The sequence below is a fragment of the Chelmon rostratus genome, chromosome 14 (assembly GCF_017976325.1).
Source record: "Chelmon rostratus isolate fCheRos1 chromosome 14, fCheRos1.pri, whole genome shotgun sequence".
Taxonomy (NCBI): Eukaryota; Metazoa; Chordata; class Actinopteri; order Chaetodontiformes; family Chaetodontidae; genus Chelmon; species Chelmon rostratus.
The window spans coordinates 22,862,976-22,887,170 of record NC_055671.1 but is presented as its reverse complement, the minus strand read 5'-3'; the positions used below and the strand labels follow the sequence as shown (position 1 = coordinate 22,887,170).

General features: G+C 43.2%; 1 protein-coding gene across 1 annotated transcript; it reads right to left on the bottom strand.

Annotated features, from left to right (window-relative positions):
- Positions 1 to 768: 768 nt before the first annotated feature.
- On the bottom strand, positions 769 to 24,195 carry klf5l (Kruppel-like factor 5 like). The gene is made up of 4 exons (XM_041952952.1): positions 23,921 to 24,195; positions 12,172 to 13,108; positions 10,860 to 10,919; positions 769 to 3,729 (listed from the first exon to the last, which is right to left on the bottom strand). The coding sequence occupies exons 1-4, from the start codon at positions 24,059 to 24,061 to the stop codon at positions 3,551 to 3,553; spliced, it is 1,317 nt and encodes a 438-aa protein (XP_041808886.1). The 5' UTR covers positions 24,062 to 24,195; the 3' UTR covers positions 769 to 3,550.

Sequence of the window (24,195 nt, the reverse complement as noted above, 5' to 3'; positions counted from 1 at the left end):
ATACCTTTATACTCTGACTTATTCTTCTTGCTTAACTGTTGACTTTTTCCGCCGTCAGACCAGCAGGTTCTTTTGTGTCACGCAGAGCTGCCTGCTGGAGGGGTCACCTTTCACCTGACACGTCACGCAAAGACAATCAGGTATCTCCGACCGCAGAGGAGTCGATGCAGGGGAATTATTAACTTCCCTCCTTCTCCGTTTTTGTCAAAAGCTGTGAATAACCTCTTTTTAATGTTCGACCCAATCTGTTATCTCCTCGCAGACGGGATGTTATCGTGCAAACATCACGTGTCCACAAGAAAATCAAGTCTTTGGAAGACAAATGTTTTTTTAAAGTCGACATTTATGATTCACATCACACAACTGACAGCCGAACTGCGATGTCAAGAAAAGCCGAAACTGTAGCAAACAGCTGACACTGAGCAGTAGTTCAGTTTGTCTTCTTTGGTCTGAAATGTACCAATCAATCAAACCTTTAATGCATTTTTGTGTTTGTTTTAATTCACAACCTCTAAACACAAACAGGCCTCCAAACGGAAGTCACATGGGCGGACAGCGAGCCCAGTCATTGGTCAAAACTTTGGAACGTCCCTCCTAGTTTGTGATGGAAATAAAGACTAAATTATGTGAGAAAATTATCTTGTATTTGACCTCATCGACCATTAAGTGAACAATTACAGAATTTTCTCTCACGGTTTACTTTCCCACTTCGACTGTGCAGACAGTGCTGCACGACCAAAGAAACGCGAACAATCCACGATTATTTTATGAATTCTTTTTTTATTTCAATGCAGAATCTTGCACAAACAAAAAATATTGTTGTTCTTCTCAATTTGTACATAAACGCATAAACTGTCTTACACACGAAGTATCAAAACAAAATTAAACAAGCATTCATATACAACTGATCTAAAATCCCATTAGTTTAAAAAAAAAAGAAGGCAAAAATAATAATATAACAGGAAATAAAACCAGGCAAATATTTACAGTCTGTTAAAGTGTTAAAACTACGGTTATGTACACAGTGGGTGGTCGGCGCTCCCTCCGTGAGAGAGACAGGAGAACTTGTTTCCTTGGGAAGAAACTTTTAAAAAATAAAAATGGTAGCGTTGAAATAACAGGATGTGTCTCCTCTGAATGAACACACGTGGGACAGACCTGGGTCAATCAATGCTTCACGCTTGTTTTAGCTTCCATGGAGCACCGGCATCGGCTCAGCCTACCGCCCGAGCACAATACAGACAGGGTCAGGTTGCAATGACAATAAACTCAACCAGAAAAATGTCCCTGTGTCTGTCTGAAGGTCCTGTCGTCTCCAGCCCGGTACAGATAAATGAATGTCAACTCGAAAGCTCGGAAAGTTTGTGGTTTTAAAAGGGCAAAGACAGACACGGAAAAACAACCTGGCTGCAGAGCAGCAAAGTGCCGCCGCGGTTACATTCCCTTCCTGTGGGTGGCGCAGGTGGAGCTGGTCTGACAATGAATAAAGAGCTCCCCCTTGTGGAGTTAACTTTAACGAGCGAATTAGTGAGCTGCAGGCTAGTTTTTTTGCTTTTTAAGAATTACTCAAAAATGTAAAAATGACCTGCAACACGACTAACGCACAGTTTTCTTGTATTTTTATTAATCGTTTTGTGTCACTGGGGCAACACAACATGTGCTATTTCAATATTTTTACTCACAGCACAAAGTGCTGCGGCTTTACCTGCACTGATTCTACTGAGCTGGTGGTTAACGCTGGACTGTCTCAGCTGATTGGTTCACAGTCGAGTATTAAACCGTGATTCGTGTGGATCTGAGCCTCTGAGGTTCAGGATTTCTGTAGACTACATGGTTATTGATCAATAGCTCCACTGGAAGACATTTAAATTTCAGTTGTTATTCTGACAAACTTGTAAAGTGTCATGTTTGCATTGCTTTGCTGTTTGTTTTTTTCTTCTAGGCGGTTTAGCTGATTCAAAAGGCTGAATCTGAATTAACTTGGAGGGTTTAGATCCAGTCTGTCTGGGCTGATGTTTTGATTTAATTTGAACTTTTAATGTTTTTCTCTCTAAAAGAAGGTAATCAGGCAGTAAAATGACTTCCAAGCAGTCAAGCGAGCGTAAACCTGCCGTTCATCCACTTAACATGGCTGACTCTGCGATCAGCCGCAGTGTACATTAAAACAATCAGGAATGATTATATAACAGGTCTATCCGCCCAGCTCTGTCATTCTTTAAGTGTCGAACAAACGCAAGAGGAAAAAACGTGGGGGAAAAAAACTCTGAGTAGAAACTGCAAGCAAACCGCAAACAGTCGTCAGCGGAGCTTGGTCACCGCGGCAACGGGCAATGTCATGGATACAAACATTGGCAAATCGCTCCGCTCGCTGAGCTCGACAGGTAGTACCTGTGCTGAAACATACCTGGGCGATCATTAACTTTTCCATGGAGTTCTTTGATTGTGTCTGTTGATTGTTTGCTTGCTTTTTTATATCTCAAGGAAGTGTCCACATGGAGTATTACTCATTTAAACATCTGATGTAAGAAAAAAAAAAAAGTCAAGTATAAATCTCAATACATTCGTCGTATTCTCAGACACACATACGCACACATAAATATACAAGTATTTACAAAGGCAGGATGGAGGGAGATACGCTTCCACCTCTCGTTGAAAGTCTGTACCTCAGAATGATAAAAGTGATGATGGTGATGATGAAGTTGGCAGGAGAAGGGAGTGTTTCCAGGATGCAATCAGAAGGAGTCCCAATTGTTTCGCAGGAGCCTGACACCACAGTTCTGATGACTGCAACACTGGCAGTAAGTGATGCATGTGTGTGTGAATGTGTGTGTACATGAGTCGGACCGAAATCAACATACAACAGTGACGAGAACAGACACCAAAACCATCTCTGAGTCCCTGGTAGATCATTAGCTCTGGTGTTCTGACCTCAGCAAACACTGCGTTGACTGATAGCAGACGGCCAGTATTATCTCAGAAAGGAGACGTGAGGACCTGCAGCGGCTCTACGGCTAACCGGAGACACATTTTGCATGTTACAGAGGCCATGACAGGCCTCATGACAGGGACTACTTTCCCTGTTTCCATTAAGAGTGAAACTGACAGAGCAGCTAATTAACACAAAGCCTGAATATCTGCAACAGATATCTTTTTCTTGCATTCATTTTCTCGTAATTCCCACTGCTGTCTGCATCCCATGCTGGCCTGTGGAAGGTGTGACCCACCAGGTGACTCCCCTGACACACCAGCCTCTCTGCACCTGCCAGAGGCGTGTTTCAGACAGTGTAATGGGGGCTGAACAGGAACCCTGACCATCCCTCACTGGATTCCCTTCTGCTTACACCACTACCTGTGCCTGTGAGTCTGTATGGTGCATGCCTGCTATCACTCAACACATTAGCATGAATTAGCATCAGAATCAACAGGGGTGCACAGGGACGATGGTGGTTCTGAGTCTGCTCGTGAGTCCTTTAATGGTTCGGGTATGCGTACCGCTCTGTTTGTGTGCGACTGCGTGTGTGTTTGTACAGTATATACAGATACGTGTGCGTTAGTTCTGGTGACGCTTCATGTGCAGGGCCAGGTGGTCGGAGCGCGAGAAGCAGCGGCTGCAGGCGACGCACTTGAAGGGTTTGGCTCCGGTGTGTTTCCGGTAGTGTCTGGTGAGCTCGTCCGACCGGGCGAAGCGCCAGTCGCAGCTCTCCCATGTGCAGCGGTACGGCTTCTCACCTGCGAGGAAGAGGAGGACAGGACGTTAGCAATGTGCACAACATCCTTTATAGAGAAAATGTGTTTTATATAATATATACATATAAACACATACATAATGCGTAAGTGATTACAAGTGTGGTTTCAGCCGCAAGATGCTGCTTTTATTTAACTCTTTCAAGTTTTTAGAGCGAAACATTTTGACCTAAACGCAGCAAAGTGACAATATGTGCATGTGCATGCATCTTCACTAGAGGGAGGTATCTGACTGTTCTGCTGAAAGGTGCTTTACAAATAAATTTGCCTTGCCTTGACTAACTAATGTTTTATTTAAATTTCTTCCTCACGGGATGACCAAAGCCCGGCTGGAGGGACGAAGACACACCGACAGTAAGTGTGTCAGGATTTGGCAGCTGAACCGGTTTTGTTAAAGGTGTCCTGTGGAGCTTTTGACCGATAGTACGACCGAGGAGAAAAGTTTGATGAGTGGCTGCAAGATTACAAACACTGATGTAATCAATGCCACAATCTTAAATATCCAAAAAGTCAGACTTACAAAGGTTTTATGAGGAAGGAAGTGCCTTCATTGTGTTCAAGGATGCACACAAAGCTTTTTTGAAACGCTGCTACAGGGAAAAGTATTGATTAGTGGAGCTTTAAAACTGAACCGCTTTGCCCTGCAGAGCTTTGGAATAAAACTTAAAATCAAAATATCTCTTGTGCCTGTAACGCTGATCATATAGGACTGTGTTATGATTATAGGGTAGTCCTTCATAGGAAGGTATGAAAAGAGACTGAAGAATAACAAGTCAGGTAAATCTAACACTTATCCCTCCCCACCCAAACATTGACATTTCTGTGCGCTGCCACAACGTGCTATTGCCAAACAGTGAGCTAATCATCAACAAAGAGAAAAGGGCTCTGGTGAATGGGCTGGAATGTACACAACGAGGGAAAAAAAATCCCATCTTTCATAGCCGAGGTGGAAATTAATGTCTGAGAATCAAGCACAAACAGAGGTGGAGAGGAGATAACTGAACAATAAAACTGAAGAAAGACTCCTCAGACTGTGGTTTCTGGAGCAGAAAGGAAAAGCGTTCGGGATATAAAGGATCCAGTGATGTTATTGTGTTGACTTTGCCCCAAAATATACTTTCTGAGTTGCGTCCTTGGCTGAAAATCCTGCAGGAAACGCTGCTATCAGCCAGCGCAGAGGGAGCGTGACAGTCTTTGGCCGGTTAGGTCATCAAGCGCTCGTTACCAGCGCGGGCCCCGTTAGCGCTGATTAGATAGCCTCTGCTATTGACCATCAATCACCTGGTGTCAGCTATTAGCGGAGCGACGGGGTCCAAAGATTACGGTGGAAAGGCTTTGCTGGGCTGTTTTTAAGAGTTTGTACCTAAGAAATGTTCACTGCCGTTTGAAACCACATATTTCCGTTGTTTTAAAATCCCATTAAAATAGAATTTAGTGTTCTGTGATGTCTGATGCATCAAAAATTTGTAATTTTCACAATTGTACAGATGATAATAGCTTTTAAATGCATTTCTGGAGTGCCGTGGATCTCTCCTTTCCCCCCACATGATTAAACCTGAGAGGCTTTAATCCGACAGCTACAGCAGCTAAACTCTGCATCACAGCCTCCTATCAGGACGATATCCTGTTTCTGGAGTGAACTGCTCTTGATGTGTGTGTATAGAGGCGGAGTACAAATGTCTCCATATAAAAAGGCTGAGGCTCTCGTGTCGCAGGTGTGTTTGGTTTTGCTCTACAGCCGCGCTGTCGAGGTCAAAAGCGCAGCCGCCGCTCTTAGACTATTATCCCCGGGGGCCGGCAAACAGGCCGATGAAATACGACACACACAGAACAAACACACTTGACTGGTATATATTCCTAAACAAGCTGCCAAAAGGTCAAGTGAACGAAAGCCTTCTCCTCCATCCATCCATCCATCCATGCTTTCATTGAGCAATGAGTTCTGCTGAGATACACCTGCTGGTCAACTTATTACCTTCGAAGAGATAACAATGCCAACATCACTCGTGTGTCTGTTCAGTGCCTAGAAATTAATTTCAATAATCCAACTTAACAGGTATTTTCTATTAAAATGAAAACATGAAAATGATTTAAGTGTTGATATAACAAGGCTTAATTTACTCTTCTTATGGAAATATGGACGTCTCTTACTCTTTGCCATTCGGAAGCATGTCATCCAACACGCACGTGGGTGATCTCATCGGTTCACGTGTCAGCTCAGCAGAAAATGTCTCCTTTCAAACTAAAAGGCACCAGCGCTCAAAAGCCTTTGCAGCCATTTGTTCACGGCAGACAGCAACTGTTTGATCAGGTGGCTGATTAGAAATGACCAAACTATTATCTCGCTCTCTCTCTCAAACGCTAATGAGTGCATGTCTGAATACGACGTAAACCATAATGGACACAAACACAAACACGACAAAACACACTCAGAAACATGCAGGCGGCTACAGTGCATCAATCACTGTGGGACAAAAACGCTTCTGTTACAGACTGATGTATAAGAACATATAGATTTACTCTACAGGAGGCTTCGAGTCTCTCTGGCACTCTGAACTCCTGATTACTGCTGATTTGATTCTCTTTACGCTTTAGAATAAAGATAAAATGAGGCTAAACTTTAAAAAGTGCAATAAATTCATAACAAATGAGTACATTTTGTGCTATAAATCATTTAAATATACCACACTCCATAAAATGATATGTTCATCACTATTTTCTTTATCAAAATTCCACTTGGTTGACCTTTGTAAGTACTTTGACGTATACTTGTGGAACATAACTGCTTTTCTACAACAAGAGAAACGTTTTTTGTCCTTAAATAACGACTGTCTTAGAATCTAAAGTCAATTTTCATTTCAAGTAAAGGCATTTAGCTGATGGTCTTACTCGGACTGACACGAGAATTAAACTTAATTAAATTTCAAATTGAATGTCAATGTCAGCAACAGTCAGAATCAGCAGTTCCATCAAAATGAACATCAATAGTGCAAATGTACAGACGAAAAACAGAATACCTGAGGAGAAACTACAGATTTTCTCAAACCACGTGCTCATTTCTTCAGCTTCAAACCACTCATGCCTGACTCAAATGTACACAGACTAGTATAAAACATCAGGAGCATGTTAATAATGTTTCAAACCATCTCTGCCTGCTTTTACTGAGTCAAAGAGCAAACACTTCCAGGCTCTCCAGGACGCCCATAAACTCTTTGTGGACCTCTTAGCTTTATCAGGCAGTGTTTGTGAAGAGGGCTGGAGGGTTCCCTAATCAGACTGATAGCACTCCACTCTTTACATACACACACACACACACACACACACACAATTATAAAAGTCAACGTGCAGAGTTGAAATGGCTGCTGAGGCCACGGTCAAGGCTGATCTCCCCGTAGCAGATAGCAGAGCTGTCAGTGACCGCAGATATCGATGCACCCCAACAACGTGCATCCTCATCCACGTGATTCATGCCTTGATCACCTTGGCAATAGCTGCTCTTCCCACTGATGACGTCCAAACTGGTACAAGGACTCAGATTGGACAAAAAACGCCTAAAAATGCTCCATTACAAGCATGTACAAATTAAAATACTTTGCTGTAGATAACAAAACTCCCCACGAGTTGGTAGAATTAATGAGGCTGATTTGAAAGTGTCACCAATTATACATCAAGCTCTCTGAGCATCAGCCATGAGCCAGCTCCAGCATGCAGCGCGTGGGATGCAGGAAACACGCTAGACACGCCACAGTGCTAACACACAGATAAACACACTGAAGCCTGTTTGGAGTTTTCGGTTGGGCTAACCTGCTTGTCTTTGGACAAACTGGGGGTGTGACGAGCTAACGAACACAAAAACTCAACACAAAAAGGATTTGAAACGAGGTGACAGGGATCCACCGTGTCGTCTCAGCTTGACCGAGATAAGCGAGTCCAAACATGATGCATAAATATCTGCGACAGGAGCTAATCAGCTACCACGATGGCTAATCTTGGAGTCATGCAGTCAGCACTATTTCTTAAAACCTTGTTCTAAGATTACTGCTCTGTAATGGTAATTAGTTCATATCAACCTTTGAAAAGCAGGTTGTCTTTGGTCCAGAAAATGAAACTGAAAGATTCATATCATATCTTTATCATATCATCATGCTCACACAACTTCCTGATACTAAAAGTCGTATCTCAGTTCCAGTGACCTGAAACAGACAGAAATGAGGGACGATGTTTCAACACATCTAAGATTCTCTGCTGATACGAGTGTTGATGCAACATGTAGATTATTACTACAGTAACAAATAGATATAGACATGCTTCTTCTGCATGTTCAACAGTAAACTCTACAAACACAAACAGACTCACAGGGACACACTAATGTGGAAGCGATTAATCGATTAATTAATTTCTAGAAAATTAGATCTGTGGCTTTCATTTTTTTGAGCAAAAATGCCCAAAACTCACTAGTTCAGCTCCACAAGTATGAGGGTTTTCTGTTTTTTGAGTCTAATGTTTAACCCAGAAACTGTTGCCGACTTTATTAACCTTCAAATCCCATAATCAAACTCTAATGGGTGGATGAAGATTGTATTTCATTTTATCTGTTTGTCGAACAAACTTTGTCTGCAGCCCGGCAATTAGAAACATTTCAAAATCATCTGGAAGTAACAAGGCTGTAGTGTGGCTGATGTTATCGCTTATATTTCAGCAGTATTCTGTATGAGCTGAAGGTGTGAACAAGCTTCACCACTCAAGTAGGCAAACAGACTGCCGCATTAATCAATTCTGGAAAAGATAAAGCATGAACACCTTTCTGCACGTCAAAGCGTTAAAAAAAGCGACTACAATTTGAAACATTTTCAGGTTGACGCAAACAGGACTGGACTACTTTAACGACACAGTTTTACTAGGTTTTTATTGTGTCAGTTCATCATAATATGCGATTAGTGAGCAGAACAAGACTATTAGAGGTCTTAAATGTGATTATGAGCCAGAAGGTATTGAGTCCTCAAGTCAAAAGTTCAGAGGTACGTTGAGCTGTGTGTTATCTGCAGTGTCAGGCAAAATGAAAAGGGGACCTAGGAAAGAGCCTTGAGGCACTCCGCAGTTAAGAGAATAACCCTTGTCAACCGCTGAGAGATAGGAAATGAAGCAGTTTGGAGTAACAGTGACGGGAGATGAATTTCCATCCAGATCACTGCAGGATTTGTAGAGAAAATACTGTCTGTAACAAGAGAAGAAGCAGTACATGACTGAAGATCGACGCCGGGTCCACAGTCTGGTTAAGGCTTACTTATTTTTGATTTGCTTGGAACGTTTCCTGCAGTTCAGAACAGTCAGCTCAACATTTCTATCTTATGAGTCATCAGCAACCGAATGCGCAGCAAGACTGGGCAAGCCTGGTTTCACCAGATCGCAACTGAAGCCTGTTGGTGAGATTTGCTGAGTGACCAGAACGAGTAAACCAGGCTGTTTACTCTCCATGCAGGCTTTGGACACGCTGCAGTTTGTTGCGTGTTTCAGATCTGCGATCGTCTAAACGTGGCACAATTATCTGCTGAACACAGCAAGCAGAGAGGACTGCTGATTCACCGCAGAGTTTATTGTCTTAAAAACTGCCAATTCTACAGATACAGTGGCTGAGTTAGCAAAACTGGGCTGATTTTAAGTGTGCCTTATTGTCCCCCAGAAAAGACGTATTTCAGACTTTCCTTTGTTCCTTTATTCTTGCAAATAACTGAATATTTATTACCTTGTCAGGCCTGTAAAATGATTCACATAACAACCTCTCTGTGGTCGACTGTTAACAACCTGTAGATATTAAATCTGTGCCGAGCGGTCGCAGAGAGGCACAGCTGGTTTTGGAGGGGTTGGGAACCAATAGCCCATTGGATCACCTTGATACTGTTGCAGTAAGACCCATTAATTGGTCACATCACATTGTAGTTGAAACCTACATGAGCATGGTAACAGTGCAACAGCCGCTCTGTGTGCTGGTTGACTAAAACATGCAAACCTCCACTGTGATCCATTCACTAGTCCATCCACCCACCTCGCACTGACTTTTCCCTCTGACACAGTTTAGATTTGCATCCTTGTATAATTTCTCTGCCTCGTACTGCTTTATTGCGTTGTGTTGTTTACTCTTCTCACTGCATATTTCATAGTCTGTTTGTCTTTTGCGCTGTTGTGTCCTGCTGCTGCAACAACCCAACTTCCCCACAGGGATCCATAAAGTTTCATCTTATCTATTTATGACCATAGAGAGATCTGCTTCTATTTGCACACTCGTTCACGTGTTCGCCGTCACTGTTGTGGCACTGGAGGAGGCTCTGCAGCGTTTATCGCATGAGTAAATCTCCAAAATCCAGGTCTGAGGCTGCTGGGAATCTGCAGGTTTCGTCTTACTGGAGGGAAACCATCCTTCCCCCTTTCTGCAAACCCCCCATCTGACTCCTCTGAAACGGGACTGAAAAGCAGGAGTAACTGGTTTGGCCTTTGTTTTAACTGCGTGTCTTCCCTTTTTTTTCCTCTTTCCTTCATCCTCCCCTCCTCCCTCCCTGCTTTGTTCTCTCTCTCTGGGGAAGCTCGGAGGACAGGTATGAGCACGTATAAACACGGTGGAGAAAAAAACAAAAGCTCTTGAGCAAACCAATGTTGCTTCCATGTTGTTTCTCCTTTTCATTGTGTCCTCCAGCTCTATTATATTTAATAGGTGTATCGAAACTGGCAATGAGCTAAAATATGCAATATACATGGTCGCTGGTTTGGTTAGTCTGGATCTTTAAAGAAAGAGTTCACAGGGCAGCACACAGGTGTGAATTTGTGCACGGCCGAACACGTGCTTCTTCTAAATCCTCAGAAACGTTGTGACACCCCACGTACAACAAAGGACTCAGAACTTCTACAGCTGATTTTCTTCTACATATTACTGGATATAAAGTTGTATTTTTCATGTACATGAAGAAGGTTGACGCTATGTTCAGCAAACCTGCCGTGAATTAAAAAAAATAAAAGTAGTTGGATTTACCCACCAGAAAGCTGATGGCAAAGGAACGCTAATATTTTATCTCCTGTCACATCTGTCCATTTCACGTTAAAGCCACAGAGAAGTGCTTTCTCACCTGTGTGCGTCCTTTGGTGTGCCTTCAGATGAGAGCTCTTCGTGTAAACTTTGGTGCAGCCTGAAAGGAATCACAGACAGAGATCGTGAGCCAGGCCGACAGCGGAAATGTGCTGTCCTCACACAAAGTTTACCTCGGCCATAAAGCTGAGAAAATGTGCTGTTTTTCACCTGGGACCCAGTTTGACCCACTCCAAATTATTCAACAAACATTGACGTGTATCTCCTGGACGGCAAACTTAATGCGTGAAAGCGGAGTTGAATTTTTTGCAAAATATCGGCACTTTAACAAATCATCAGTCCGTTGAAACTACGATCAGGGATTTTATACAGTCAGTTCTTATTGTCTCAGGAGTTGTGCAGCAGCCTGATGATTTCTGACTTGTTTCATGGAAAACTGCACAAGAAACAAGCAGATTTATCTCACCACAATAATGAATCCCTCTTGTTTAAAAACAAATATCTTGAAGGCTGAATATGAGACTAAATGACTCAATGAGATCAATGTTTTTTCAGTGTGTTATCAGGCAGGCTGTCTTCTATGTTTCCTGTATTGATTTGTGTGTTTAAGCATGTAAGACAGAGGCAGCGTATTACTGACAGATCTGAATTTTGTGCTTTTGTTTTGGAAGTTGAGCTTATTTATGCAACAGTGATGCTGCTAGAAAGCAAATTGAAGCACCTTGCTGAAACTTGTTTTCATTAACTATTTGTGCAGCAAACTGTAATTAAAGCTCAGGATATGTTGCAGGGCTCAAGCTGCTGATCATGTCTCCTTGTCTTAAAAATGGAAGTTTACTGTAGAGTAATAGTGCTTCAGTGTTAAATCTTTGTGTGTACGGGTATTTTGTGTGTTGCCTAGCGTAGCAGGAAGGTGCCAGGAAAGTAAACGAAAAGGAAGAAAACAAATCAAAAAGCCTGGCAATGACTGTGAATTTGGTATTTCTGTTGAACACAAGGCTGCACTGGCAGTGCCAAGCAAAACCTTTGAGCGCAGTGGCGAGCAAACATCGGGGTGATGCTGCCGCGAGGTTTGGCATCTTTGCTTTCAACTGCAAAAACCGCTGACGCTGATCATGTGCAGACAGTGCATTCGTTGGGAGGTGGTGTGATTGCCTTTTGCCTGGAGCTGCGCTGGCCCCGATGATGCAGCATGTAAATGAAAAGATGCTGCCAACGGATGACAGTAAGTCAGCGTCTTGAAACTCGCAGACGACCCGTTGAAACCAAATTGATTTCTTGCCCCAAATTACTTGTAAATTGTGACAAACAGTGATACATTTTCCAGCTTTAGGTGTAAATAAACTACAGACCTGGGTAGTCACAGAAGTGGATCCTCCTCTTCTCCAGTTCTGGGTTGTTCCGCCTGTTGTATTTGGGACCTGTGAGGACACCCTGGCCATGTGTCATCAGTAAGGCATGTGGGGACATCCCCGCCACCTTTATCCCTGCCAGACGCTGCTGGTACGGAGGCGGAGGCTGGGGCGCTAGGCTGAGCAGCTCTGCCTGACCGTTTGGGCTCCCCGGCTGAGAGTTTGGGGGTGAGGGCGGCAGACTGTGGGGCGCTGTGTGCTGGGAGGAGTTGGTCGGAGAGGCGTGGTAGTAACCGTGGTGCTGCTGCAGCTGGTGCTCTGCCATCATGTAGTTGCCGTTGGTTGCCGGCAACGCGACGCTGCCGAGGTTCAGCATGGTCCTGCCGCCGGTGGAGCCGTGTGCTGCCGGGCTGTTGTGGGACAGAGTCATGGTGAGGTCGGCGCAGCTGGTGATGGGCATGTGGTAGACCTGCTGCTGGGGGGCCGGGGGTCCGATGTGAAGCTCTGTGTCCAAACTTGGCCCCTGCTGCTGCTGGGACCCTGCGGGCACGCTCACCACTCCTCCAGAGCTCATGTCTGGTTTGATGAAAACGTTGTTGACTACAGGCGGCACGCTGAAGACAGAGGTGAAGTCTGGCAGGGCCTGGGTGGTGGTTGTGGGAATGGAGCAGGGCACCTCCAGCCCGGGCTCCGTCTTGATCTGCTGCGGCGTCAGGGTCTTGGTGTTAGATCGGTACAGGCCTGTGCGGAGGTGAGTGGTGCTGGGAAGGATGACGTTGATGTTGAGGCTGTAAGGCGTAGCAGGTTTGTCCTCTGCGAAGTACTCGTCGACCACGGAGGCGCTCTCTCGTCTGTATTTCTTGTCACCGGCGTCGGCTGAGAGGCTCAAGAGAGGACCACTGACCTGCGGCAGGTATTTGTCCAACTCTAGCTGAGTCTGAAAAGAAGAGGAGAGAGGAGGATGAAGGAGGAATTCAACATGTTCAATGAAGCTGCCATTTACTGCAACCATTCGGCCTCGATCCTTTTAAATTGGCTGTATAACTAGACGTTATTTTGTACAACCTGCCCCATCTTTTCAGCCAGTTTAGGCTTCGGTTTTAACGTCGACTTTGGACAGAGTTTAACTGCTGTAATTATTTCGTGTGATTAATGGAATCCAGATGGTGATAACGTGGCTGCGACATGGCTCAGATCCACAATTAATAGAAAGCCAAAAATACTAATATGCTGGGAGAGAGAAAGACAAAGGAGTCATTAAAAGAGAATGAAAACTATAGAGAAGGGATAAAAGAAATGTTTTAGAGAGGCTGGTACCAGGACTTCCTCCTCCATCATCCTCCCCTCTTTCATAGCTCACATTCCTGTTTTCCAGTGGAGCTCGCTGCCCTGACAAACCGCCAGGACCAGGATTAGAGTCCGACAGCTGACGAGGAATCTCACCTACATCCATCTGTATGTTATATTACCTGTCGATGTATTTATCAGTGATCCGTGATAATGGGTGATAATGATGCATCTGCAGTCATATTCTTCGGCATTTTCATACACATATGCATCAGTTTTGCACTGATAGACTCTCTTTCCTTTCTCACTGAACAAAAGTTGCTTCCACTGCGACACAGGAAGTGATGTGTTTCACATTTCATTTGGGACAAAGAGAAGAAGATGCAATAATGATCCCGCAGGAAGCGTAAAGCACAGTGCAGTGAAGTGACCGGGAAAGGGAAAGAATAACTTGCTACCTGGCTGGTTGCTACCTCTGTGAAAATGCTATCAGGGAGACTGTTTATAGAGACAGATGCACACTCACTCAGGTGACACATATATTAACCAGAAAACAGCCAAGAGTTTAATTTTATGGTTTAACCAACTCACATAGTTAAAAACAAAAAAAAAATTGCCAGCAGCAGCAGGAATTGCTGACTAAAACTTTCACCTCTTTAAACATGTTATTGCAACTTTGCAAGGCTATAAAGTAAATTTCCTTAATCAGCTTCAGCCCTACATAAACACACTATTAACTGCCACACTGCTTATTTCACACTAACATTTCTGTCTTTTTTTGTGCTCTTCTCACTGGTTTGAAGTAGGCGAGACCTTGTTGGAGCAATTTGATGACAGTTATTATGTTACCAGGGAGATGCAACTGTCAGTTGAAGTAGATTTATTTGTGTGACAGGTGATAAAGGTGTGGAAATAGTGCCTTTGTTCAAATACAACAGTTTTTCATGCAACAAGACCGGACAGGTGGACTGTATAAGAAATTACATTTTCCTTTGTTTAAGTGGACGGCATCATCTGATCTGAATCCTGATTAACAGGTGTGTGTGTGTGTGTGTGTCTGTATGCTTGTGTGTGTGTGTCATTCAGAGTCTATGGAGCAGACAGTCACTCCTTTAGAGATGCACAAGCTGTTACGTAAAGAATATGTGCTGCAGAGACCACACACGCACACACGCACGCGCGCGCGCACACACACACACACACACACAGTACATACACAAAGTACATACACAAAGTACATACAAAAGCATGAATGAGTGTGCCACAAAAAAATGCAAAAAATCAAATGTATGTATACTCATACAAATGTACACAAATGAAGACACGTACGTACAGAATACACACCAGCTAACCGACACACACTCAACCACACACAAACATACACAAAACAGAGCATTCCCACCACGGGCGTGGCTAATGAAAGTGATCCGATGCATGAAGAAGATGAAGAGGAAAAGTATTCAGCCAAACCAAAACAAAGGCTGAAGGCATGAGAAAGACACAGCGAAACTTAAACACAGTCGGGTAAAAATAGACCTGCCAGACAGACCTCATCCTCGCAGTGACAACAGATACACGTGCATACGGCGAGGAAAGGCTGGAGGGAGGAGGGAGGAGGGAGGGACTGGAGGGGGCACAAAAAACTATAGATATATGGGGAAAAAAGACGCCAATCATCATATTTATGAAGCTTGAACAACTAACTTGATTACCATAATTAGAATCTATTACTTTCCAGGTAATAGACAAATCCACTTATGATTTCAACACTGATTTATTGCGACAGTATTTTCATATTTTTGGTGTCTGTACATTCTCTGCAGCACCAGGCCAGAGTTTCTCAGCTGTCTGCATCACTGGGAACTGATCGGTCTGACCTGCACCCTGAATAGAAATCACGACCCAGAGTGCACAGCGGAGTCCAGGTCTGAATCCACTGGTTTGGGACAAACGACCTAACGAGGTGCTGATGTGTTGGAGGTCGTGTCCAGCAGCTGAACAGGAGGCACAAAGCAGCAGCGGAGGTTTGTTTCAACACTGTTATTCTGCAGCACCGCTTCAAGTGCCAGCACATGCACACACATACACACAAATACTTATAAAGGTGTTTATTTGTAAGTGTATATTCATGGTATATGCAGGATATGTCATGTGTTTTAATGTAGTTTGGAAAATTTTAATTTAAATTTAGCTTCTGCTTTCATTGTGTGCTCAATTTCACAGGCTTGTGAGAGTTTAAAGACTTTTAATTTACTATTAATGTACAGCACATTCATTTCAGTCTGTAGACTTTAAACAGGTATAGGATCAGGTGTCAGTATTTGAAACAAGTACGTCTATAAATCTTTCTCAAAGGTATTTAAGCTAGGTGCACATTTTACTTTTTTCCATTTTCAATAAAAACAAAATGTTTTCTTGTACTTTTTGCACATTCACACATGCGTGTGCTTTTTTCTGTGTGTATGCTTGAGTGTCTGTGCATGCATGCATGTGTGTGTGTGTGTGTGTGTGTGTGTGTGTTTACTCAGTCGTGCCCATGGGGCTAATGGATCGCTCGTCGCTGGTGAACTCACACCGCCTTGTCATCAGTGCAATCTGAGCGCTGGGTGAAATTAAAGTCTCGGGTATTTACTGAGGAAAAAAAGAAAACAAAAACAGCCTCTCTTTTTCTGTCCCACTGAGGGCTCCTGTGTGCCTTTCAGGACAGGACACAAACAGGCCCTGTGCTGCTGGGCCGCTGGCAGCTGTAACCCTTGGGTGCCCTTGGCCACGTCCCCCACTGGCCTGCTGCTGATCCCTCTTGCTGTCACTCTCTGCGCTCTGATTGGCTTGCATCTTTTCTCGCTATTGACATGTCTCCTGTTAGCCTGCTTTCTGTCCGTGCAAAGATGACATTGCGCAGAAAAAGGTCGACGTTATCACCCGAGGATGCAGCTGATGCTCCCTGAACAGCGAGCGGCGTGCTGCAGGGCACCAAAAGTCTATGTTTTAAAGTTTAAGCCTCAAACAAACTTTATTTCTGCTTCTGCGTGCAGCTTGAAGATATCCTGAAGGGTAAAGTTAGCCTGGCTTAGCCCAGATCCTGAGATTGACGGTCTAGACTTTGTAATTTTCCTCTTTTTCAAGTCGCTAACTTTGCACTCATGCTCAGCAAACCTCTCAGGGGTCAAATAAAGCTAAAACAGACACAAGCTTTAAAATAATAAATCATCAAGTATCTCTTCTTCCTCCCTTTTCAGGGAGAGAAAGTATTCAGGGTTTACAGCCTTCAAGAATTTCAAGCCAATACACTTCAAAGAAACATCAGTCATACTTTATTTTTTAATCATATTTCAACAGCTGAAAGGAAACCCTGCCATTTTCATCAAGGAGGTGTGTGTGTTTATTTGGGGTGTTTGTCCTACAAGCAATTGCCAGCAGTGCCTTTTCAGTAATGTTAAATATCCCCCAACACGTTAAACACGAGGCTCGGCAACCTCAAAGCAACTAGCTGATGAACTCAATTCAAAACGTCTGTGTATCGCTTCATGTGTTAAAGGAGGAGAGTTTCTTCAGGCCGAGACTTCGTCAGTTAATAATTGGAGAACATGTACAACTGCTCTGCTATGAATCCTTCTGCCTGATAACAGTCTCTTATCAGTTCAGTTCAGGTTTATGGGACGGAGTGGGAGTTTCCACACGTTCAGCCAATATGACATCCATCCTTAAAGGACCTTCATATGTTTTAGCCTGTTTACTACAAAGAGAATGTATTTTACGCTGCTATCCATTTCACAATCACAGCAGACTTTTTGCATCGTAATTCGTGCAGCCACTTGCTCCATTCAGCACCAACAGTAGGAAAATCAGCTTGCAGTGGCTCAAAGCTTACGTGACACATTAATCCACCACACTGTACATCTTGCCTGCTTTTGCTGACAGAGTTATGTTATTGTTGAGTGCAGCTGATATGTTTTTGAAGCGTCTGCACTTTGGTGCTGCACAACAGCGCAAATTTAAAAAACAAAACAAATGAAAGCAATATTTCCACTTGCTGATGGTGTCACTCCCGTGTTTCTAACCAATCAGGGCTCAGATTGGCTGGAATGACCAAGGTTGCTAAAAACCTTTCCCACGATTTATCTATTAGAAATATTCATCTCAAATATAGCTTATTGAGATGTCTATGAATCCCTCAACATCTCCTTTTGCTAGCCTCACACTGAAGCAGCCATCTTCATACAGGAAAAAACAATCAAAGCCGCTCTTTCACTTCCTCTGACCAACAAGCCTCCAAGCTACAAGGTGTGCCATCTTCATCAGACCCCATCCCCTGCTAATTGCTAAACAATTTGCTGAGTCTGGGCACCAGTTTTGCTTAATAGCTCTCAGGAATGCAGAGAAACAGTGACCGCTCGCCTTTGGATCTTCATAAAATACTGAACTGATAGTGCCGGGGCCTCCCGGTCTGCTCGCTGTGAATCAGCAGAGCAGGACTCATGACGGGGTCATCGGAGCAAAAACAAAACCTTTGAGACAGTGATGTTTTATGGCCGCTGATGGAGGCAGAGATAGGGACACTTGTTTTGGCTTCTCTGGAAAGGGATGAGTTAACTGTGACCAAACTCCACTTTAGCTCTTCTGGGAAAGTCTGAAAATATCTGATTTAGTTGATGAAGATGGTAGACATTATGTTTGCACAGCACGTATGAATATACATGATTTTAAATGATTTACACACAGACGTCCACAAAATCTGATTCATTCCCACATACTGAGTGTACATAAACTCTCCATGAATTTGCATAAACTGTACTGTTGGATGGGAACAGTTCTACAGTAATCTGACTAATCTGACAAACTATCTGGGCCGGCTGACAGTGGACCAAAATTCTCAGGAAACCCAGTTGGTCTGCATTGTTCACTGTGTTGATTACTTTATGGGGAACCTTTCAGTTTCAGTTTATTATTTGCATTTAACTGTAGCATGAACCGACACCTCTCCAGCACAGTCTCAAACATTCTTCTTTGGCATTTATCGTTGTTCAAACATAAATCATTCTGGAGCCGAATTCTTTGGGCGAATTGTTCACCTGATTATAAGGATATTGCAGCTCGGGTCCCAAACAATAACCTCTCTCACGTGTTCTCCTATTTCTGTCTCTTATTTCTTGTCACTCTTTGTTCGATTTTGACCCACAAAACAGAAAAGGTCCTTCTCAGATTTAGCTTGCAGTAAGAGGGGTGGGGTTTCTGGGGGCGTTCCCAGTCCTGGATCCAGGGTTACTCTAGTGGTTTTCTGAAAGATACTTAATATATATGGAGATCACAGTCTTACCATCACTTTATGACTGTATTTTAAGGAGTTCAAGCTGTGACAACAGACATGTTGGGTGCACATCCTGTGTCTAAGTGCTGTTTTTCTCCTCACCACAAAATGATTTCACCTTTTGTTTTTATTCACCAGAGCAATTTTCACTGTTTTCCCAGACGAATGAAGGGTAAACAGTGGTAGTCATTAGAGAGATTTTGCAGCTTCAGTAGATGCGTTTACAGACCACAGGCATGAGGAAACAGTGGAATATGACTGTCTGCAGACGGCATGTGTTGTCTGGTACAGAAACACGGACAGGCATGATGGGTACAGATGACATCAGCAGACCAAACAATCCGAACAGAGAACAGCATGAGTCAAATGATGAATCTCTGCTGGTGAACTGACACACTGCAGAATTTATGGATTTGCACATATATCAGACTGATCCATTAAATTAATTATTTATCAGTCAGAAGTGTGTTTTAGCCAGAATGATGAGGGTTCACCACAGTGGAACAAAACCTCTTAGAAAAAGCTGCAAAATTTTACACTTTTATACCAAAGTTGTTTATATGGTCCTGAGATTATACGCTGTCACCTTAAAAACAGGTTTTATGTTTCAGGCTCAACTGGCTGCTCCATTTTACACCATTTTGCACAAATTCAGACTATAGTCTCTTGTTTAAAATGATGAAAACAAAGCAGGTTGAGGTATGAGGGTGCCTGGTTAAGGTGTTGAACAACAGCTGCAATAATCCAAGTTTGCCTTAGAATGAATCTCACTGTGACAAACAAACAAAGTCTACAAACAGATTTTTGGTTTTCAAGACCAACATCAAAATAGACAACAGTGAAAAAAGAAAAAAGTACAGCACAGACAGCTGTTTGAGCCCCAAAGAGGCTAGAAATCCATTCATTCAAAACCATCAGAAGAATCAGATCCAGTTTGTTGTTTAATGGCACCAAATCAACGAGAGCAGCAGAAAAAGTCCAAAAACAGTAGCTCGATCCACCCAAAAGAACAAGAATGAACAGAACAACATTAATCACGGCTCCTCACATCACACTTCCCATCACCAATCAGTGTGGGATCCCGCGAGCTGAGACTCGTCAGCAGACACTTGCTCAGATGCAAATCAGCTGCCTGTGTTGTCCTGGAAGTCAAATCATTAGTCAAACCAAAACCATTTCAGGCCTCTGCAGCATGAAAAACATCGACAACAAGGGGCCGGCAAAAGACGGCCGAGTTTACCATAATTCACTGACATGACAGGAAACGTGTGGAAGAGCGACAGTCGGTTCAAAACACGACATCAGAGGCACGAACTCAAACGCAACCAGGTACAAGATGTAAAAACACATCTTGTAAACCAAGTTTGAACCATATCTGAGTATTGATCTTCAGGAATCATTAGGCATGACTGGCAACACACTCTTGATCTGTACGCCATCAAGTTACTCTGTAACTTCCTCTGTCGTCTGTGCTCAGTCTTACAGGAAACCCGCTGGTGATATAACAGCCAAAGAATCTGGAAAGTTTCATATTAGTTACTTATTCTGCCATTACCGCGGAGGTACATGAACAGATTAATTCCAGATTAATTTTACACTCAGAAGGCAGATTAATCGCCTGTGTGTATTTTTCACTGCTACGTTCATTAAAAAGGGGGATTCAGGTTCAAACTGTTTGCTTGCTGCACTACAATAGAAGCACAGATTGATTGAAAACACTTGCAGGACCAAAACTGCAGAACACTTTTCTAAAGATCGACGACCTGGGACCAGAAATCTTCTAACCGGGCTACTGCAAAATGATCCAAAAACCTCAAGTGTAGATGAGACAAAAGGAAGTTCCTCTAGCGACTTTGAACGCAAGAGAAGCATCTACAACTCCTGTCTTCACGCTGCACTAATTGATATTTTTATATAAACGATTGTTAAAACAACTGTGTAATGTGAAAGGGGTTGATTATTATGATCTGACTCTGCAGTTCCTCTCAGCTCTACAGACGTTTTAGCATCTTAGCATCAAAAAAGATCACCTGACCTGCACCAAAGGCCGCACTCAAACATTAGTAACTAGCTGGTGAACACTTAGCATTTAGCAGCTAAAGAGTTGGATATTTGCCTCAGGAGTTTGTAGAGACCATAACAGCTAAAAGCAGAGTTAATATTGGGTTTACCTTCGTCAGGTGAGCACAGAAATGACTTAAGTGAATGCAAATGCTGCTCCGTGTCTGAAAGATGTGTAATGTCAATGTTGGGTTTACAGCTTGTCACGCAAATGGCCAAAAGATCAAAACTCCAAGATTCTCATAGTCCAAAATTTAATTTCACTCCATCCTTTGTGGGTTGAACTGCTGTAACAACCTCCTCACACTGGCTTAAAAACAACCGTGGAAAAATTCATAGGTGCAGCCAAAAGATCAGCGAGTTTATTTACAGGCAGGTTTCTGATAAATTACTCAGCAGCGCGCACGCACGCGCACACACGCACACACACACACACACACACACACACACACACACACACACACACTGATGAAAACAACAATATTTGAGTGGACCAACCTCATCAGCCTTTCACCGCTGCTGTGACTTTCTCATGAGCCTGGCCTTTATCATCCCCCCCACTGCCTCAGGGCGGCCTATGGAGATGCGGGCCCTGCTCAGACAGGTCGGGCAACATACTGCTGTCACGACACCGGCTCAGTTAAGCACTTTTCACAACAGCAACACAATGACAAAGACGTGTCTCACAGTCAAAAACATACCCATCTGTGAGGAATCTGTTTGAGAAACATGCTTCATGCACGTTCCCGATGAATCAAGAGCACATGAGGTGAACCCTCTCATGCTGCAGTTGGCATTAATTTGCCTGAGGGGTAACGATTTCACTTAACCCGACTTCTTTGTTCTTGACAAAGTCATGTTTTGCATAACATCAAGTGCTGCATGTAACAGCAGCGAGAAACGAGAGAAAAAGCAGTTCAGTTCTTTTCGTCTCCAGAAAAACCTCAGAGCAAACAACAACAGTGACAGAAGCCATGTTGGTGCAGAACAGCAGCATCACACGGTTTTATATTGATATATGCGCTTGTGAGTTGCCAACACGCTTCATTTGAAACAATAATATTGCATATCAGAGGACTGTAACGCAATCAATACAAAGATTTGTGTCAAAGATTTGTCATGTTCAGGTGTTCAGCTGCGTTACATTGTGATTCACTGAATGCCACAAGCACACTCACCAGTTCATTTAGGCCATAAAATAATTCTTCTCTGTTTTATGACGGCTATGGCGACCGACACAAGACACAGGATGAAAACCTGAAGACAGAAGGACTAAAAAAAAACTTCCAGGAAGTAACTCTAAGATGCGCTGGGCTGAGACAAGGGCAGGCACAACATGCTGCTCAGTATTTGCCTTTTCCGGCATGGCTATACCCATTTCAGCTTACTGATTCAATATCTGAGCACCTATGTGCATTTTGTAGATTAAAAAAAAAAAATTAAATTTCATTATGTTTCAGAATCAGAATTTATACGAAACTGGTTGGCTTAGAAAGAAGAAAGACAAGACATGAAAAATAACAATATGATGGGTCTGTGAGCTGTATGATGAAGAGCTAGCTGCTTAAAACAAGACGAAAATAAGACAAGAGAAATTCTGGATCCAATAGAAAACAGTAACACTGCTGCACCCATAGTCTTACATTCAAATTGTACTGACATGCAGAAATATAGATATGTTTAACTGCATCAAGAATATGTTTGTCTACTTGTCCTGATGACAATGCCAATAAAGTCAGTTCAAAACAGCTCCAGCATGTGACCGCTTTCGTTCCACGTTCGTTTGCATAAAAATAAACACCATAAGCCGAGCCTGCTCAGCACACGCTTTGTGTGGAATATGCGGGTTCAAGGAGTGCGTCATATCCACAATCAACATAATGAAAAAAGCACCAAACATCTCGAACCAATCAGATCCGAGAGGAGCAGTTTTGACCTCAGGTGATGGGGTCTGCCGCCTGTTTACCAAACACCTGGCAGGAGGCCGGACTCAGCAGCGTACGAAGGCATCCGGTTTCTGTTTGTGCTCTGTTGTGATCATGTACGGCCAATGTACAATTCACGGCCATGTAACTTTAATGCAGCTGTCATGTCTCTGCTGTGATCAGTTGTCCATGTCAAACAAAGGAGGTGACGGAGCGGCCGTGAAATGCTGCTTGTCTCTTCGTATTATCTATTTCTCTGATGAATTGAGCGCCATCCTCTTCTGACGTGACTTAACTTCCCGAATGTTCGTGTCTAAAATTCAACCTGCTCCTCCATCATGTGACCAGACCTCCTGACTGAAGGCTTCTGCAGGTAATCATGATTTAAGGAGACAAGCAGGAAACTGCATGCATGCTCAGCTCCACTCTGACCAAGCACAGTGTGTGTGTGTGTGTAGTATTCAAAACTAATAAGGGCTAGCAGGGAATTAACTTCACAATATATTCATATATTACATTCAAACTTCAAGCTTGTTGGTGCTTTTTTCTAAACATCTCAACAGTGACAGGCTGCATCTTCTTATCTGTATCCATAAACAGCACACAATTACAGCGCATATTTAAAATAAATACAATAAATGTAAGTGTATAATGTGTTTTTGAATGTCTTTAAACTACATCATATTAAAAACAACATAAATCAGCAGCAGCTTTAAACTAAACCAACTGAAATGAATCTTCCTTCCATTACACAACTACAAATAAAGTTTGATTTGAATGATTTGTATACAGAACTGCCGCTAGTTGCTCCAGACTCAGTTTACAGGTGAACTTTACCTGCGTTTTCTAACATGTCAGGTGTCTGTAGGACTTTAACCTGCCTGCCTGTACAGGTGAGCTACTTCCTTTCACAGGTAAAAGCAGCCTGACAAACAGAAAAAAAGCGCACAACACTCAGCTCAGCGGTGATTAAATAGTTGTCGACAGCTTTGTTTATCCTAAAACCACTTTTTATTTGGAGTGAAGCAGCACCTGCAGCCACGCTGCCTGTTCGGATATGAAAGTGAAGGTGAAAAAATAATGAACAGGTATTAAAACACGCAGAGAGGTCGGAGTTCCGGTACACCGGGAGCCCGGCCGTCCTCAGCGGGTCGGCAGAGATTCTCACCGCGGGTTTGACGTCCTCAAACACGGACGTGTCCTCTGCGCCGTCCGCTCCCGACATCCTCACCGGCTTCAGCTGCGTGAAAACCGCCCTTTCTTCTGTCGTGTGCGGCGGATTCATGGCCAGTCCTACACTCGCTGCCATTAAAATGATTACCTAAACAAATATATCTTCTTGTGAATTAAGGTTATAAGTACATAAAAGAGTTATTACTGTTTACTGCGCCTTATTGAAGCTGAAAACAACGGAATAATCCCTCAGCCCTCCCCTCTGTTCTG